The sequence below is a fragment of the Salmo salar genome, chromosome ssa01 (genome assembly GCF_905237065.1).
Source record: "Salmo salar chromosome ssa01, Ssal_v3.1, whole genome shotgun sequence".
Lineage (NCBI taxonomy): Eukaryota > Metazoa > Chordata > Actinopteri > Salmoniformes > Salmonidae > Salmo > Salmo salar.
Window position 1 is genome coordinate 47,966,509 of NC_059442.1, and position 20,143 is coordinate 47,986,651.

The 20,143-nt window shown below is 44.5% G+C and overlaps 1 protein-coding gene and 1 non-coding gene across 2 annotated transcripts; both read right to left on the bottom strand.

Annotated features, from left to right (window-relative positions):
• Positions 1 to 1,278: 1,278 nt before the first annotated feature.
• Positions 1,279 to 1,374, bottom strand: trnat-ugu (transfer RNA threonine (anticodon UGU)). Its single transcript has 2 exons — positions 1,335 to 1,374; positions 1,279 to 1,314 (listed from the first exon to the last, which is right to left on the bottom strand). It is a non-coding gene; the product is annotated as a tRNA-Thr (tRNA).
• Positions 1,375 to 1,750: 376 nt separating this feature from the next.
• LOC106603914 (39S ribosomal protein L33, mitochondrial) lies at positions 1,751 to 10,333 on the bottom strand. Its single transcript, XM_014198144.2, has 4 exons — positions 10,155 to 10,333; positions 9,778 to 9,796; positions 9,148 to 9,254; positions 1,751 to 2,257 (listed from the first exon to the last, which is right to left on the bottom strand). Exons 1-4 carry the CDS (start codon positions 10,174 to 10,176, stop codon positions 2,208 to 2,210), a joined length of 198 nt encoding a protein of 65 aa, XP_014053619.1. The 5' UTR covers positions 10,177 to 10,333; the 3' UTR covers positions 1,751 to 2,207.
• Between the last annotated feature and the right edge of the window lie 9,810 nt (positions 10,334 to 20,143).

Consider the following 20,143-nt stretch of genomic DNA (forward strand, 5'->3'; position numbering starts at 1 on the left):
TTAAATACTTTTTTCTTTACATAGTTGAATGTTCTGACAACAAAATCACACAAAAATAATCAATAGAAATCCAATTTATCAACCCATGGAGGTCTGGATTTGGAGTCACACTCAAAATTAAAGTGGAAAACCACACTACAGGCTGATCCAACTTTGATGTAATGTCCTTAAAACAAGTCAAAATGAGGCTCAGTAGTGTGTGTGGACTCCACGTGCCTGTATGACCTCCCTACAACGCCTGGCCATGCTCCTGATGAGGTGCCGGATGGTCTCCTGAGGGATCTCCTCCCAGACCTGGACTAAAGCATCCGCCAACTCCTGGACAGTCAGTGGTGCAACGTGGCGTTGGTGGATGGAGCGAGAAATTATGTCCCAGATGTGCTCAATTGGATTCAGGTCTGGGGAACGGGCGGGCCAGTCCATAGCATCAATGCCTTCCTCTTGCAGGAACTGCTGACACACTCCAGCCACATGAGGTCTAGCATTGTCTTGCATTAGGAGGAACCCAGGGCCAACCGCACTAGCATATGGTCTCACAAGGGGTCTGAGGATCTCACCTCGGTAACTAATGGCAGTCAGGCCACCCCACACCATGACTGGCCCACCGCCAAACCGGTCATGCTGGAGGATGTTGCAGGCAGCAGAACGTTCTCCACGGCGTCTCCAGACTCTGTTACGTCTGTCACGTGCTCAGTGTGAACCTGCTTTCATCTGTGAAGAGCACAGGGCGCCAGTGGCGAATTTGCCAATCTTGGTGTTCTCTGGCAAATGCCAAACGTCCTGCACGGTGTTGGGCTGTAAGCACAACCCCCACCTGTGGACGTCGGGCCCTCATACCACCCTCATGGAGTCTGTTTCTGACCGTTTGAGCAGACACATGCACATTTGTGGCCTGCTGGAGGTCATTTTGCAGGGTTCTGGCAGTGCTTCTCCTGCTCCTCCTTGCATAAAGGCGGAGGTAGCGGTCCTGCTGCTGGGCTGTTGCCCTCCTATGGCCTCCTCCACGTCTCCTGATGTACTGGCCTGTCTCCTGGTAGCGCCTCCATGCTCTGGACACTACGTTGACAGACACAGCAAACCGTCTTGCCACAGCTCACATTGATGTGCCATCCTGGATGAGCTGCACTACCTGAGCCACTTGTGTGGGTTGTAGACTCCGTCTCATGCTACCACTACATTTTTAATTTTTTTTACATTTTAGTCATTTAGCAGACGCTCTTATCCAGAGCGACTTACAGTAGTGAATGCATACATTTCATTTCATGCATTTTTTGTACTGGCCCCCCGTGGGAATCGAACCCACAACCCTGGCGTTGCACACACCATGCTGGCGTTACAAACACCATGCTCTACCAACTGAGCCACAGGGAAGGCAAGAAACACATTACTTACATTCACAGGAGCAGCGTAGCACACACGATTCAGGCCCACTAGAGTGAAAGCACCGCCAGCATTCAAAAGTGACCAAAACATCAGCCAGGAAGCATAGTAACTGAGAAGTGGTCTGTGGTCCCCACCTGCAGAACCACTCCTTTATTGGGGGTGTCTTGCTAATTGCCTATAATTTCCACCTGTTGTCTATTCCATTTGCACAACAGCATGTGAAATTTATTGTCAATCAGTGTTGCTTCCTAAGTGGACAGTTTGATTTCACAGAAGTTTGATTGACTTGGATTTACATTGTGTTGTTTAAGTGTTCCCTTTATTTTTTTGAGCAATATATATATATATATATATATATATATATATATTTTTTTTTTTATATATATATTTTTTTTAAATAAATGATTATGATGATTTTTTTCTTGCTCAGAAATCTTGGAGGCCAAATTCGTGGGTCAAATTCGGCCCGCCAGTAGGCACCCTGACTTAGATGATGCCAGACATGATCCTCTCACAGAACAAAGATCATCAATAAGATTTAGCCTAAGGTAGAGAAAGTTTACAAGTGGAAAACATGAAACAAGATACATCTTACTCATTGAGGAATAACTGTCTCATTGATGGGAGTGGAAACAGAACTGCTTGAGGTTATGCCACCATTTGGTTCATCCAAAATGTTTTACCACGAGTTGATGTGGTCCTGGAAAAGTCCAATAGGAACTCCTTAGCTCTTCTCACGAATGGTGGTCAATACAGTTTTGACAATACAATGTCAGTGAAATCTGCTTAGATGTTGCAGATTCTTAATTCTTTGCCGTTCACGGTTAAATCGACCTAATCTTCTTCTTTTCGTGAAAGAGAACGTGCTTGTTCACTGCAAAGACAGAAATAAGAATCTGAAGTAAGTGGATGCACACTGAAAAGCTATGCACACAAATTGGAAAGTATTGTGAGATTAAAATTTTGAAGCAGGGGCAAATGACTAGGCCAACATAGTATATGACTTGAATTACCATGAAAACACATTACCTGATATGAGCTGAATATTAAAATCACTCATACACAGCAGGAGGAACAACAACAAAATTATACATCTAACAAGACTCCCAATATTGGCTCTTTGTGTATGATGATGTCATATGGCTGAGTCTATGGTCGTGTTGCCCTACTCAGACGTTGCTGACATGCCAGATTTTACAAGCCTGGATAAGTATTTAACGTATCAGCTAACCACATCCTATCTGGTGCCTGACTGCACACTTGATGACATGGCATGCAATCACTGGTTGATTCATGCAGAGGAACATGACCATAGTTAAAGCCACACCGTGGCTACATCTGAAATTTGGTGTCAAAACCTTGCTTCCTCTGTATATGTTTCACCAATTTCTCTCAGCTCATTGGAGGAAGAGGTCCGAGGGAGTACCTTGGATCCTCTGCTTCAATGCGCTTTGAGCGCAATTGAGGAAACAAGTACGGAGGAAGCAAGGATTTAACAGCAAGTAACCAGGGCCATAACTACATACACTACCGGTCAAAAGTTTTCGAACACCTACTCATTCCAGGGTTGTTTTTTTTTTACTATATTGTATATATTCTATATTATTTTAGATTCTTCAAAGTAGCCAACCTTTGCCTTGATGACAGCTTTGCACACTCTTGGCACACTCTCAACCAGCTTCATGAGGTAGTCACCTGGAATTAATTTCAATTAACAGGTGTGCCTTAATTAAAAGGTAATTTGTGGGATTTTTAACTTCTTAATGCGTTTGAGCCAATCAGTTGTTGGGACAAGGTGTGGGGGGGATACAGAAGATAGCCCTATTTGGGAACAGACCAAGTCCATATTATGGCAAGAACAGCTCAAATAAGCAAAGAGAAATGACAGACCATCATTACTTTAAGACATGAAGGTCAGTCAATACGGAAAATTTCAAGAACGTTGAACATTTCTTCAAGTGCAGTCGCAAAAACTATCAAGCACTATGATGAAACTGGCTCTCATAAGAACCGCCACAGGAATGGAAGACCCAGAGTTGCCTCTGCTGCAGAGGATAAGTTCATTAGTAACCAGCCTCAGAAATTGCAGCCCAAATAAATGCTTCACAGAGCTCAAGTAACAGACATCTCAACATCAACTGTTCAGAGGACACTTCAGAGGTCTGGAGTCCAAATTGGAGATTTTTGGTTCCATCCGCCGTGTCTTTGTGAGACGCGGCATGGGTGAACGAATGATCTCCGCTGGTGTGCTTCCCACCGTAAAGGATGGAGGAGGTGTTATGATTTAGGGGTGCTTTGCTGGTGACACAGTCTGTGATTTATTTAGAATTCAAGGCACACTTAACCAGCATGGCTACCACAGCCATCCCATCTGATTTGGACTTAGTGGGACTATCATTTGTTTTTTTAACAGGACAATCACCCAACACAACTCCAGGCTGTGTAAGGGCTATTTGACCAAGAAGGAGAGTGATGGATTGCTGCATCAGATGACCTGGCCGCCACAATCCCCCGACCTCAACCAAACTGAGATGGTTTGGGATGAGTTGGACCGCAGAGTGAAGGAAAAGCAGCCAACAAGTGCTCAGCATATGTGGGAACTCCTTCAAGACTGTTGGAAAAGAATTCCAGGTGAAGCTGGTTGAGAGAATGCCAAGAGTGTGCAAAGCTCTCAAGGCAAAAGGTGGTTATTTGAAGAGTCGCAAATATATTTTGATTTGTTTAACCATTTTTTGGTTACTACATTATTCCATGTGTTATTTCATAGTTTTGATGTCTTCACTATTATTCTACAATGTAGAAAATAGTAAAAATAAAGAGAAACCCTTGAATGATCGGTCGTGTATGAATAAATAAAAAAACATTTCGTAAACAAAGCAAATAAATTACAGGTCAACATCTAAATATTACTCCCAGCGTTGATCATAGCTCAAAACTCTTATTCTTGATCTGACTGAGTTCTTATCGTGTCTGCCTCTTTGCGAACGAGTGGAACAGTGGTTTTTTTTGTTGTTTTTTTTTCGCCTGCGTCCCTGGATTTGCCTTTTTAGCAGCACATTCATCACTCTTTCAAACAGCTAACTCCACCCCGAACTACCCCAGCTCGGACTCGGTTCAAGTAGGCAGTTTAGAGACGCTGCTGACAGTGTCTTTGCAAGACGCCATCCCACGACTCCTGCCGGGTCTATAGACATCCCCAAAACAAAAAACATCTCTCTGAAAATGAGTGCACAACTTGTAAATAGCCGTTTATAGATACAGAAGTATTTGGACACCCCTTAAAATACACTGCTCCAAAAAAAATAAAGGGAACACTAAAATAACACACACAAAAATAATCAATGGAAATCCAATATATCAACCCATGGAGGTCTGGATTTGGAGTCACACTCAAAATTAAAGTGGAAAACCACACTACAGGCTGATCCAACTTTGATGTAATGTCCTTAAAACAAGTCAAAATGAGGCTCAGTAGTGTGTGTGGACTCCACGTGCCTGTATGACCTCCCTACAACGCCTGGGCATGCTCCTGATGAAGTGGCGGATGGTCTCCTGAGGGATCTCCTCCCAGACCTGGACTAAAGCATCCGCCAACTCCTGGACAGTCTGTGGTGCAAAATGGCGTTGGTGGATGGAGCGAGACATGATGTCCCAGATGTGCTCAATTGGATTCAGGTCTGGGGAACGGGCGGGCCAGTCCATAGCATCAATGCCTTCCTCTTGCAGGAACTGCTGACACACTCCAGCCACATGAGGTCTAGCATTGTCTTGCATTAGGAGGAACCCAGGGCCAACGGCACCAGCATATGGTCTCACAAGGGGTCTGAGGATCTCATCTCGGTACCTAATGGCAGTCAGGCTACCTCTGGCGAGCACATGGAGGGCTGTGCGGCCCCCCAAAGAAATGCCACCCCACACCATGACTGACCCACCGCCAAACCGGTCATGCTGGAGGATGTTGCAGGCAGCAGAACGTTCTCCACGGCGTCTCCAGACTCTGTCACATGTGCTCAGTGTGAACCTGCTTTCATCTGTGAAGAGCACAGGGCGCCAGTGGCGAATTTGCCAATCTTGGTGTTCTCTGGCAAATGCCAAACGTCCTGCACGGTGTTGGGCTGTAAGCACAACCCCCACCTGTGGACGTCGGGCCCTCATACCACCCTCATGGAGTCTGTTTCTGACCGTTTGAGCAGACACATGCACATTTGTGGCCTGTTGGAGGTCATTTTGCAGGGCTCTGGCAGTGCTCCTCCTTGCACAAAGGCGGAGGTAGCGGTCCTGCTGCTGGGTTGTTGCCCTCCTATGGCCTCCTCCACGTCTCCTGATGTACTGGCCTGTCTCCTGGTAGCGCCTCCATGCTCTGGACACTACGCTGACAGACACAGCAAACCTTCTTGCCACAGCTCGCATTGATGTGCCATCCTGGATGAGCTGCACTACCTGAGCCACTTGTGTGGGTTGTAGACTCCGTCTCATGCTACCACTAGAGTGAAAGCACCGCCAGCATTCAAAAGTGACCAAAACATCAGCCAGGAAGCATAGTAACTGAGAAGTGGTCTGTGGTCACCACCTGCAGAACCACTCCTTTATTAGGGGTGTCTTACTAATTGCCTATAATTTCCACCTGTTGTCTATTCCATTTGCACAACAGCATGTGAAATTTATTGTCAATCAGTGTTGCTTCCTAAGTGGACAGTTTGATTTCACAGAAGTGTGATTGACTTGGAGTTACATTGTGTTGTTTAAGTGTTCCCTTTATTTTTTTGAGCACAGTATGTGGATTTGGCTATTTCAGCCACATCTGTTGCTGACTGGTATATAAAATTGAGCACACAGCCATGCAATCTCCATAGACAAACATTGGCAGTAGACGTGCCTTAGTGTAGAGCTCAGTGACTTTCAACGTGGCCCCATCATAGGATGCCACCTTTCCTACAAGTCAGTTTGTCAAAAGTACTGTTATTGTGAAGTGGAAACATCTAAGAGCAACAATGGCTCAGCCACAAATTAGTAGGCCACAAAAGCACAAAAGCAGCCATGGAAACTGCTGCTCAGCCATGTAAACCCATTTCATGAAGCTCCCGAAGGCAGTTTGGAACTCGGTAGTGAGTGTTGCAACCGAGGACAGACGATTTTCACATGCTACGCACTTCAGTACTCAATGGTCCCGTTCTATGAGCTTTTGTGGCCTACTAATTTGTAGGCACAAGCCTAAGATCACCATGCGCAATGGGCAAGCATCGTCTGGAGTGGTGTGAAGCTCGCTGCCATTGGACTCAGTGGAGCAGTGGAATCACATTCTCTGGAGTGATGAATCATGCTTCACCATCCAGCAGTCTGCCAACAGAGCCTTCTATTGCAGTAACATTGAAGGGCTCTGGCTAGTATTACTTGGCCGGTTAGAAGGATAAAGTAAAAAGCTAACATTAAAGAGAGCCTACATCAGCAGGAGGAAAAGAATTGTCTACTAAATTATCATAACTTCATTTTACAGAGAGTAAGCTACTGAGACAGACAGTGATGTGGTGCTCAGTGGTGAAGCTGAGGCAGGCTGCAATGCATGCAGGAGGAAGCATAGAGAAAGAGAGGATGCAAGCAGAGAGAGGTTAAGTACAGTGTGTCCCAAACTTGGGGCCGGGGCCCCCTGAGAAAATCTGTACTAATCTTTTCAAACAAGTTAGAAACTTTAAAAAAAATAACATATGTTTCAGATATGAACATCTCCATATGGCCCATCTTCCTTATAGGCCTACGTTAAAATGCAATCAAAATTCAAACATTACAGTTCTAAAATGTGACCCGATTTTGGAAACTAGACGTATGTCGCAAGTCACGACTTCACAGGAGAGCAGTTTGAACGTAAAAAATATATTTTTTTATCAAAATGCAGTGTTTGGCAGAAATGCCTTTTTGAACATGTGAACTTTCATGTGCCTTAATAACAAACTTGCATGCCATCTGTAAATACGAATAAAATTGGTAAATTACGAGCCTTGTTGGTTAAGCCACATAAAAAAGACAGCAACCTTCCCACTATCCATGATTGGCTGAGATAATGAATGGTCTGGACATGCCGAGAGAGGATTGGTCTGCCATATAGAAGGTTGTCTATTTGAGCTGGTCAGTCTGTGTTGGTAATCCTGTTGAATGCAGCTTTTTTTCATTTATGTAGCTGCATAAGTGTTGCTCTCCACTTTCTGGAGGACCGAGTTTTGAAATCAGTGGAATTAGAGTAGGATACCTAAAGAGTTCGGAAAACACCCGTTTCCGGATTACGTCTTTAAACTAAGGGCATTTGTGGCATGGATCCGTGACAGGGAGACGCATCCATCATGCATGATGATTGTATACGGGTAAGATAAATGTAGCTAGCTACATTTTCAGATATTATACTTTCTCATTTTGTCAGAGTGGTTTAATTTCAAGTGTACTGTTAGCTAGCGTTAGCTGGCTGGCTGGCTCCCTAGCTAACGTTAGGTGGCGTGATGTGTGTGTGATCTTACATGCTGTTTACCTAGCTAGGTTAATTGTTTACCTAGGTAGCTAGCTACACGTTTACTGACACCGACCATAAGACGTCGGCAAATAAAGCATAATGAAATTGTTGCCAGCAGAGCTAGGTAAGGCTGTTGTCATGTTATCCAGAGGTAAACAAATCATCGGTCAGAGCAGCAAGTGTGCGCTCTGAACGCAAGGAGATGGGTGGGGCTAAAGCTTAAGAGGGTGTGAACGATGTGGAATGGGTATAAACACAGAAGAGCTCTTCATTAGATAAAACATTCAAAGGCGATTTTCTCAAAAGTGAGTTTACAAGTTGATCAACTTTCAAGGCAGAATTACTTTCCCATTGTTCCTCAAATGCAGTGTATGATATACCATTTGTTGCTCCAATGTAAAAAACAGAAATTCAAATTTTGCTACGCAAGACCAAATCCAGGTGGTGAGTCACAAATGTCATTTTAATTTATATCAGTGGTTGTTTGTCTTATCTCGATCACCCACTGGAGTTTATAGTTCACCCATTACCCAACTTAAATGTAACAATTACATCACTGATATTAATATAGAATCATGAGTAACATTCTAATAACTGAATGTGATAATAAGATTATTTGTGTGCTCCATTGAGGTTTGTTTGTGCAGAGCATGATTAGTAATGCCTGGGAATACAAATGTGAATTATGCAATGTAAAGAGTTGATTTTTTGCAATTCATCATTATACCGAATGAACAGTCACTGTGTCAGTGTGAATCCTTTTACATATTTGCCCCCATTCAGGGGAGTAACACTACAATTGTATAGGCTATATCTTTGTAGATTAGGGTTAGGCGGTATCCAGATTTTCATACAGTCATACCATTTCTGTACCATACCGAGGTATACGGTATTACCGACTGTGCACACAATGGGTGCTATTAAAAATAAAAAACAGGGATATTGATCTAGGAGGGGATTGAATGTCTACAGTAACCAAGAAACTTGATCTTGACATCTTGCCACCTAGCTAGCAAACCAAATGCATTGGTATTTCAAAATATACAGTATAACGGGGAATCACCCAAGCCTATTGTAGATCGACTGAGGTGACAAACTAGAGCAGCCAAGGTGACAATGGGGGACCTGGTTATGGCTATGCAAGCAACATTTTCAGACACAGTGAGAGGCCATTGTCCACTGGGCATCAGTGCTAACTCCCTGAGAGAAAAAGTGTCATAGTTTGCTCCCATACAATGATCCTCAGTCAGAGATGGTTTGTAGCTTACCCAGGGGATCATTTTTTCGCAGCACCAGTTTCTCCCGTAGTCGGTTCCTCTTGGTGTTGAAACAATAACCTGTCCCTGCAGCACTCACCATTTGCACTAGGACAGTCCTGTAACACAGATACAATAGTTCCTTTGTGTGATAGCCCACAAAGAATTATGGAATATACTACATGAACATTGGTATTCCTCTGGGTCACTTTTATAATAGAGCAGATTGAGGATAATATTACAGCAAACACACTTCAGAGAAAGATATCAAACCTAAACTCCAATCTGTACGGTATTAACATTTTACTAGGAAGTAGTTAGCCAGCAGATCAGACCCGCTTGCAATAGCAGTCGTTCAATCTTCTCGGTGTAACAGTTGGGATAATGGAACAATTAGGAGCACAATACATTTCTCATCCCTGGGTTGAGGTACTTTTTCAGAGAAATATCTCGCGCCGTCACCACGGTGTCCTAATCTACACAACAATGCTAACGTTAGTGCAGCTGTAAGCAAGCGGTTCCGATCTGCTGGCTATGAAGTAGCGTACACAGTACAGGGTACAATACATGCTCCATGGATATAGTAATAAATAGCGGGTCCATGTACAAATAATGAGGTGGAGAAGGAAAGAAAGCACTTACTTTGACTTGGCCTTGGCCACTTGTGTGCATGGAAAACAGAGGACAGTGAAATCAGATGGGCAAGATCTTTATGCCCGCTTATGTTAGCTAGTTAGTTAACATAACACTTGCCATGGATAGCTAATTAACGTAGCTTCTGATTGAACAATCTAACGCTAGTCAACACGACGAAAAAAAATCCCCAAGAATGGTCGCTAGCTAACTTACTACTGAAACTAGAAAGGTAACGTTAACATGACACGCTGGCTTCAACGCTAAAGATAGAATCACAGGTAAATCGACCAACCAAATATGCATAGAGCCAGCCAAACAATACAATATTTTGCCATACAAGTGGAAAAACTACAATATACAGCAACGTATTCAACCATACTCACGATTTACAGCAGTGAGGAACATTTTTGAATAGAGTAACGTTAATAGCGAGAACAAATAGATAGCTTCTTCTTCTTTTTCTTTGGGTTTATTGGCGAACTACACCAAAATGTGTATTGTCGCCACCAACTGGATGTTGAGGAAAACAATTCCCTAAAGAAAAGTAATTCCACTATGGGAAAGAGAAAATGAACATGAATATTAGTTTCCATATTCCAGCTCCTTCAGTCATTCAAAACCTCAAATCCTCTGTTTAGGCTCTAGGGCCTGAGAGGGTGGGACTGCATGAGTCAGTAATCCATGTAGCTCCTCAGATGTTAAGTTTTTTAAACCCAGAAATGGCTCAACTACAGAAACAAAGATGCTAATCTTTCTTGACTTTTTAAAAACTTTTTTTTACCAGTATTGCTATTAAAGCGACAGTCACTTTCTTCACTTGTCTGGATTGTGCTGGTGACACAGGCCTCGGTGCATGTTGCTGTATAGCTCTCCTGTTATTCACTACCATCAGACCTTCTGCTCTTTCTATTGGTTTTACTGCCTCCGCATAGGACACAGACTGACTGGGTAGTACATATATCCCAGCTGCATTTGGCTCAGGAGGGACTCCACAAATAAAAAATCAGAACAGACAAACTCTTCTCCTTCCTTCCATTAACCACATGATTCATCCTACGAATATCAACCACTCCAGAAATGTTCTTTAACATTTCAATGTCAACATCTTCTGACACTCCAGAAATGACTCCTTTGACAGATGCCCTGTTCCATAGCTCAAAACACGACACAGGATAATCATCAACTCAAATGAGGCCCAACAAACATTCCTTCTGATCAGCAGAAACACACAAAATCAATACAAGACCTATCCTTATCATTTTCACCGACTTTCTTCACCATTTCAGATACTCTCCATGGATTGACCAAATCGGGCTCCAATACTCCCAGAAAACAACCTCCTACCAAATACAATGAGGTAATACCAATACTAAACATTTCCTTTCCCACATAAATGTTACTTTTTTATAACATATAACAGCACTTTTGGTAGTGCATCAAGAATTGAGCATAGCAAGTTTGTCTGAAGGTCTGGTTATTAAATGGGTAAATACACCAAACAAAAATATGAAAGCAACATGTAACATGTTGGACCCATGACTCATGAGCTGAAATAAAATATCTCAGAAATGTTCCATGTGCAAAAAAAAAGCTTGTTTCTCTCAAATTTTGTGCACACATTTGTTTACATCCCTGTTAGTGAGCATTTCTATTTGGCCAAGATAATCCATCCACCTGATAGGTGTGGCATATCAAGAAGCTGATTAAACAGCATGATCATTACACAGATGCACGCTGTGCTGGAGACAATAAAAGGCCACTCTAAAATGTGCAGTTTTGTCACACAACACAGATGTTTTTAGTTTTGAGGGAGCGTGCAATTAGCATGCTGACTGCAGGAATGTCCACCAGAGCTGTTGTCAGAGAATGTAATGTTAATTTCTCTACCATAAGCAGCGTCCAACTTCGTTTTAGTGAATTTGGCAGTACGTCCAACCGGCCTCACAACCGCAGACCACGTGTATAGCATTGTGTGGGCGAGCGGTTTGCTGATGTCAATGTTGTGAACAGAGTTCCCCATGGTGGTGGTGGGGTTATGGTGTGGGCCGGCAGCAGAGAACTGGAAGGAAAGGTGACCAATGGAGGAATTGGCTTTGGGGGTGACCAGTGAGATATACCTGCTGGAGCGCGTACTACGAGTTGGTGCTGCTATGTTGACCAGTGAGCTAAGATAAGGCGTGGCTTTACCTAGCAGAGACTTGTAGATAACCTGTAGCCAGTGGGTTTGGCGACGAGTATGAAGCGAGGGCCAGCCAACAAGAGCGTACAGGTCGCAGTGGTGGTTAGTGTATGGGGCTTTGGTGACAAAATGGATGGCACTGTGATAGACTGCATCCAATTTGTTGAGTAGAGTGTTGGAGGCTATTTTATAGATGACATCACCGAAGTCGAGGATCGGTAGGATGGTCAGTTTTACGAGGGTATGTTTGGCAGCATGAGTGAAGGATGCTTTGTTGTGATATAGGAAGCCAATTCTAGATTTAATTTTGGATTGGAGATGCTTAATGTGAGTCTGGAAGGAGAGTTTACAGTCTAACCAGACACCTAGGTATTTGTAGTTGTCCACGTATTCTAAGTTGGAGCCGTCCAGAGTAGTGATGCTGGACAGCAGGCAGCTGCGGGCAGTGATCAATTGAATAGCATGCATTTAGTTTTACTTGCATTTAAGAGCAGTTGGAGTCCACAGAAGGAGAGTTGTATGGCATTGAAGCTCGTTTGGAGGTTAGTTAACACAGTGTCCAAAGAGGGGCCGGAAGTATACAGAATGGTGTCGTCTGCGTAGAGGTGGATCAGAGAATCACCAGCAGCAAGAGCGACATCATTGATGTATACAGAGAAGAGAGTCGGCCCGAGAATTGAACCCTGTGGCACCCCCATAGAGACTGCCAGAGGTCCGGACAACAGGCCCTCCAATTTGACACACTGAACTCTATCAGAGAAGTAATTGGTAAACCAGGCGAGGCAATCATTTGAGAAACCAAGGCTGTCGAGTCTGCCAATAAGAATGTGGTGATTGACAGAGTCGAAAGCCTTGGCCAGGTTGATGAATATGGCTGCACAGTAATGTCTCTTATCGATGGCGGTTATGATGTTGTTTAGGACCATGAGCGTGGCTGAGGTGCACCCATGACCAGCTCTGAAACCAGATTGCATAGCGGAGAAGGTACGGTGGGATTCGAAATGGTCGGTAATCTGATTGTTAATTAATGCAAACACGTGTGTGGTAAATATGTCGTTCGTATACGGTCTCTCTGTGACACCTCACAGGGCAAACAGAGAAGAGGACGACACCTCCTTTGTTCTCTCTTTTATTCTCTGACAGAGTTAGTTCCCGCTCAATGCTGGCCTGTCAGAGGGAGGAGGAGCGTGGTTTAAACTTGCTCCTCCTGTCGTCGGCATGCAGGCTAATCCCAGCGTCGTGACGCACTTCCTGTTGCCGGTTGTAGTTCTTCTTGTCTTCAACAGTTGATTTACTCTTAGTTTATGTACTTTGCATAGCTTCCCCAGTATATTATATACGTTATGCATACAAATAGCCAGTTCAACCCTAACAATCCCCCTTTTCACACCCCTTGGGGTGTGAACATACTCCAATAAGAAATTTCAGGGAAATTTAACCATTTGATGACTGCTTTAGCGTCTTCCCTCGCCGTAGGGATGGCTTCCACCCATCTGGTGAATCTGTCAACCATTACTAACAAGTATCTTTTTCCTTCCACTCGATTATCCTGCCCCATGTCGGTGAAATCGATACAAATGTCCTGAAATGGCGCATCAGGTATGGGAAAACTGCCTATCACTGCTCCCAGTGATATTTTGTTGTTGTAACTTCTGCACACTTCACAGCTTTCCGATATTTCCCTAGCCATGTCCATCATGTTTGGGTGATACCATGCCTTCTCGATCGCTTTTCCTACACTCTTCCAACCTCCATGTGCTTTCCCATGTTCCTCTCTAATGATTGACCTAAGGAGTTTGGCAGGCGCCACTGTTTTTCCTGTGTTGGCCCTCCATATTCCTTTATGATCCCTTCTTGCTCCATGTCTGCTCCACACATTCTGTTCATAGACATCAGCCGCCTCCTGCAACTGTCTTACTGTATCTTCCGTTAGGTCCTCCTGGCTCTGGGCTGTCTGCTGCACCATCTGTTGAGCAGTGTAGCCTCCTGCTACCTTAGCTGCCAGGTCTGCTTGGTCATTTCCTTCTCTCACTCTTGTGCTCTCCTTGCTGTGTCCTTTACACTTCATGATTGCTACCCGTCCGGGCAACTTAATAGCCTCTATTAACTTCTGGACCTCCTGTTTATGCTTAACCGGTTCATTTGAGCTGGTCAAAAACCCTCTTCTCATCCACTGTGGACCATCAATGTGGGCAATGCCATGGGCAAATGCAGAGTCTGTGTAAATATTCACTTCTTTTCCCTGGCAGAGTTCCAGCGCTCTCCTTAGTGCTCTTAACTCAGCCAGCTGTGCCAAGGCTTCCGCTGGTCCCAGTTTCTCTGCTTCCAGCACTGTATAGTCACCGTTCTTGTCCTGTCTTACCACAGCATAGGCTGCTATGTTTCCTTCACCCGGGTCTTTTGACCTGTAGCAGCATCCATCCGTGAATAAACTCTCTTTTGCCCCTTCTAACGGGGTGTTTTCCAGATCCATTCAAATTTTTATTTGCTTTGCTGCTCTGTCTTCGCAAACATGCGGTTCACCTTCTCCCATTCCGTCAATCATGTTGGTGTTCGTAGTGACATAGGTGATGTGTTTTGCTGTTATGGCTTTGGTGATATTAGATTTTCTTTTGCTGGAAAGAGTAAATAGTTTTGATCCAATGAACGCTGTTACACCATGGTCAGTGTTGATTTCCAGTGGATGTCGCATCACGATGTGTGCAGTTTTTCCAATCGCTTTAGCCAGGGCAGCCAAATGCCTGGCACAATCAGTTTGTCCTGTTTCCATGTTATCCAATTTCGCACTATAGTAGTGCAGTACTCTCCTCTCCCCCTTTTGTTTCTGATACAGGACCGAATGGACATACCCATCCTGTTCAGAAACATCCAGAGAAAACGGGACCGTATAGTCTGGCAGGGACAAAGCTTCAACTTGGGCCAGGGCCTGTTTCAGTTGGATAAACGCTGTTTCTGCTTCCGTAGTCCATTTCAGAACACCTGTGAGGTTCCTGTTACCTGCTTCCCTCAAAATGCTCCTCAGTGGTTCCACTTTTAGACAGTATTCTGGGACATGCGTCCTACTATATCCCATCAGACCCAGAAAAGACAACAGATGTTGAACTGTGGTAGGTTTAGGGTGTTCCAGAATAGACATCCGTTGAGCCATGGAAACAGCCTGCCCTCTTCCAGATATCACCCTACCCAGAAACTGAACGGTTCTCCTGCAGCACTGCACTTTCTCCCTCTTGACTTTGTATCCCTTTCTTGCCACAAGAGCAAGCAACGCTGCCGTTGCTTGTAAACAGGACTCCGCCGTAGGAGCCGCAAGTAGTAGGTCATCCACATATTGCAACAGCGTGACACCTTCTGGGAGGACCAGCTCCTCCAGGTGTTCCCTGAGGATGGAATTGAAGATTCCCGGAGAATCGCGGTAACCTTGTGGAATTCGAGAATAGGTGTACTGCTGCCCCCTGTAGGTGAACGCAAAGAGTGGCTGAGAGTCTTTATGCAAGGGTATGCAAAAAATGCATTAGCCAAATCAACAACGGTAAACCAGTCCTGGTTAGGTGAAATATTCTGTAGTGCCAGATACGGGTCAGGAACTGGCCGAACATCTGGTAGGGTTACCTTGTTTATTGGTCTAAAGTCCTGCACCATCCTCCATTTACCCGTATCCCCTTTTTTTCACAGGCAAAATAGGCGTGTTCCATTGTGAGACAGTAGGGTAGATAACTGCACTTGTTACCAGTCCCTCCAGCGTAGGCTCAATACCCTTTCCTTTTCTTCACTTAATGGATATTGAGACCTCCATACCGGAACCGTCAATTTGGTGTCTTCTTTAACGGTGATGACTACAGGCTCGACATCCACCAGTCCCACATCCTCAGCACTGGTCGACCACAGGCTTCCGGGCAGGTTGGCAAATATGTTTGGGGTGTCGGGGTGGTCTGTCATCTCCCTCCCATGGTGCCTAGACCTTCTCACAACTTCAGGTTGTGATACGTCATCCACATTTAGCTTCACTCTCCAAACTTTGACACCATCCATAACAGCTCCCTCCATTCTGGGAATTTCTGTCTTTTCCCATTTTAGGTAGCTAGCCTTCCGTATCGCAGGTCCAAGTGACCTAGCCTCGTATCCAAACCCAACCATTAGGGTGACATGTGGGATTGATCCAGCATGTGAACCTTCGGTGAGAGCAAACCAGTTATCTTTAAGATCCATTTCACCTTCCATTACCATGCAGCTTGTAGCCACACCTTCCTTGAGTATGTACATGTGGTTGCTAAGCACCACTGGTCGTCTGTCCTCCATGTCAGTTTCCCATGCTTCATCCTATATTTCATCGAGCTCACTGGTATAATTCATGGTCACATGGGGTGGGTCTTCAGGTGGATAGTAGGCATTGAGCGTTTGTATCCATGGCTTCCATTGTTGGAATTCCCTACAGACCCTTGGTGAGTCCGGGTCTGGGCTGAGAAGCTTCAGCCAGTATACATAGGCCTGTTCCTCCTCTTCCTCCTCTTCGCAGCTACCCATGTATAACATTCGTGTTGTTTGCTCAGCAAGGGTCTGTCCTAGTATTTCCATCGGGAGGGTGGTTGCATGCAAACCTTTGGAGCTACAGTAGATGCTACATCCTAATTTTGAAAGGAGATCTCTCCCCATCAGTCCAAATGAACACTCAGGGTTATGTAAAAATTGATGTGTAACTTCAAGGTTATCCCATACAACTTCTAGTGGCACCGTAAAATACTTTCTCATTATAGCCCCGGAAACCCCGGAGAAAGCTTGTGTTTTGTTAGTAAGTTGATATGCTGCTTGCACAGAAGACCATGTGCATCCGGTGTCAATCAGCATATTTTGCACCTTTCCTCCTATCATGCACTTCACCACCGGCTCCACATCCGGGGGAAAGGTGTAGATTCTAGTGGAGGGGAGCTTGGGAGTTTCCGGGCAGCTTCATTGTTCAGTACTATATTCTCCAGCCCATGCCATGTTGGGGACTAGTGTTGGGTTTGGTATGGGCTGATATTGCCCCTGGTCTTGTACTGGCGATTGCTGGTACCATTGTGCCTGACTACCTCGTCCTCCTTGCCAGCTCCCACGTGCCCGAGGAGCCCACTGTCCTCGTCCCCTAGGTTGACTCACATATCCTCCTCCTCTAGCCTGGTATGGTTGTCTAGGCTGGTTGCAGTGTCTAGCCAAGTGTCCGTATGCTCCACAGTTGAAGCACCCTTGGTTCCGATACCCAGATGTGTATGGTTGGTTTGGTTGGTTTAGAGAAGGCATGTACGCTGGTTGTTGATACCCAGGTCCTGAATATACTTGGGGAGCGGGGTTTGGACCAGTATAAACCATATTTACGGGTGGTGGCAGGGGTTGATACGGAGCGACAGGTGCCCGTTCCGGTGCCATCAGTCCTGCCATAGCCTGAACTACCGCAGCTACTGTTGCCGCATCTGGAGTGGGTGTTAGAGGGCCAGTCACGGGCGTACTGGTCACAACCATTTGCTTACCGGGCTTATCTTCCGTCAGCTGTTTCTTCAGCACCTCCTTTTGTAGCTGTTTAATTTCCTCTTCTTCCTTCCGTTTACCTTCTCTCCATCTCTCCACATGATGTTGGCCTATATCAGTGAATTCCAATACAGTCTTTGCAGTGATGCCTACCACTTTCTCACACTCAACTCTCACGTGTTCTGGAAGCCCTTCCAGACAGCTAGCCAAAAATAAATATTTTGTAGTTTCCTTCCCTGGTTCCTCATTCCAGGCCTGTCTCCACAGGCACTTGGCCTTTTTCATATACACTGGTACACTCTCATCCACATCCAGTGTCAGAGTTTTCATCAATTGAGGTCTTGGCTGGGTCGGGTATTTGCGTCTTATGGTCTCCCATATCTGTCCACGGTGCTGATCAAATTGGGTCGCTGAAGCCACCCTACCTCTCACTCCCCCTGTTATAAAGATGTCCCGGCATTCTTGGTCGCCCATACATCTGTTCATCACTGTTGCCATGTCTCCTATTGTCAGTTCATCTGCAGCAGTTAAGCTTTCAAAAGCTTTAATCCATCTATCTCCAGATTCCTCCGGGGCTGGGAGAGCATCCACCAGGGCTTTAACGTCTCTATTGGCCCAGGGCTTATAAACAGCACCACCCCCTGGCGTGTCTCTCATCGGGTATTGGCCCCTGGTTTCCTTTTCCCGAGCTCTTGCCCGAGTGTGCATAGCAGGGGCATCGCATTGCTCCCATACATCTCCTTCAAATGTTCCACATATTATCTTGGGCTCTCCCCCCATTGCCTCCTCACCTTCTTCCCCCATGTTTATATAATGCCTGCTGGGAGGTGTGCCTGATCTGTTTATCGGTGATGGAGTGCTCGCTCTTCTTCTTCGTTTCCTTTCCTCGCTCAGATCTCGCACAGTTTGTTCCAATTCCTGCAACTGTATTGCCCGTTTTTTTACTTCCTCTTCCAGCTTTTTCACATTCATTATTCTTTCTTCACGCTCCCTGTTCTCCACTTCTCTCCACTTCTCTGTTCACTTGCTCCATCGAGCTCCAGTCCGAGTTCACCAGGCCCCCTCTTTCACTGTCACCGGTTAGCCTCATACAGTTGTCCTCTTCCTGCATTCTGGACATGTTAGTAACCCCTTCTCGTATAGCTCTAGCTGCTTCTAGCATTACCCTTACCTCCTGTCTCCGATCGCCCAGATCACTCACTTTCACCCACTTCTCCCCCTCTTCCTCATCTGGCCTCTTGTGATATTGGACCTGTCCCGTAATATCCAGTGTTGGTGCCATCAGCTTTGGTGCTTCGTACGGGGGTGGGGCCGTAGGTAAAACTGGGTATAATCTGTGTTTTTCTTTCTTATTCTGCTTCTCCTCGTTACTTTGTTTTTCTTCCCATATTTTCTTAAGTTTTTCCAACATCGCCAGTCCTATTCTCTCCTTTAGTCTGGCTTTCTCCATTGTTTCCTTGATTTTACCTTTTCTGGGTTCTCCTTCTTTCTTCCATTCCACCTCTGCCTTCTGGGTTCTTCGCTTCAATGTTCCCAGTATTCGCCCTGGCTCGCCTCCTGTGGGAACCCCATCGGGGGATAGTATCAAACCATCCTCTATCCATTCCTTATAAAGTTTCTCTCCTCGTCTCTTCCATTTTTTCCCGTCGTTTCCTCCGTTGCTCTCGAGTGTGGATTTTAGAGCCTTTAATATTCTCTCCGCTTCTTCACTGGTAGTCATGTTTTTGTTTTACTGTATTATCCCCGTGTATATTTTACGACCAATTTAATAATCAGTCCGTTATGTGAAGTATGTTAACCTATTTATTTAAACCCAATCGTTCCACTTTATTCAGTTAAAATCTGCGTCTATTATAACCTAATTATTTAAAACCGGTCTTATTCAATATAAACAACCATTCAGCATTAACCCCTGTGCGACATCCAGCGAAAAATCATATCGCCATTAGCATAACAAAATTTAATAATTATTATTATTTTTTTTTCAAATTATATCGTTTTATAGATATACCTCTCCTGAATCGAACCACGTTGTCCGATTTCAAAAAGGCTTTACAGCAAAAGCAAAACATTAGATTATGTTAGTGGAGTATATCGTAAAAGTAGCCACATAGCCATTTTCCGACCAACCACATGCATCACAAATAACCAAAAAACAGCTAAATGCAGCACTAACCTTTGACAATCTTCATCAGATGACACACCTAGGACATCATGTTACACAATACATGCATTCTTTTGTTCGATAAAGTTCATATTTATATATAAAAACAGCATTTTACATCGGTGCGTAACGTTGACTAACTATTTTCCCTCAAATGCATCCGATGAAACAGAGCTACAATTTACTAAATTACTATTCGAAAAAATCGCTTTAGCGCCCCCTATCCTAGGGGAACGCCAAGAGGTTAAACTAAATAATAATCCATACTATTTTAACCCCAATGTCCAAAACCATGTTGCCTCACGTCAAACGGCAACCATCCAATAAAATAGTCTAAATTATTCCACCCCAATTAATTAAATTTGTGTTATACAATGTCAGACAGCAACCGTCACATCGAAAAATAATCTAAATTAGTCCAACCCATTAGATTAAAATCAGAATATACAGCGTTCCTCATCAAACATCAAATTATTTAAACTCAGTGTTGTACAGTGCCCGTCAATACAACATCAATATACAATCAAAAT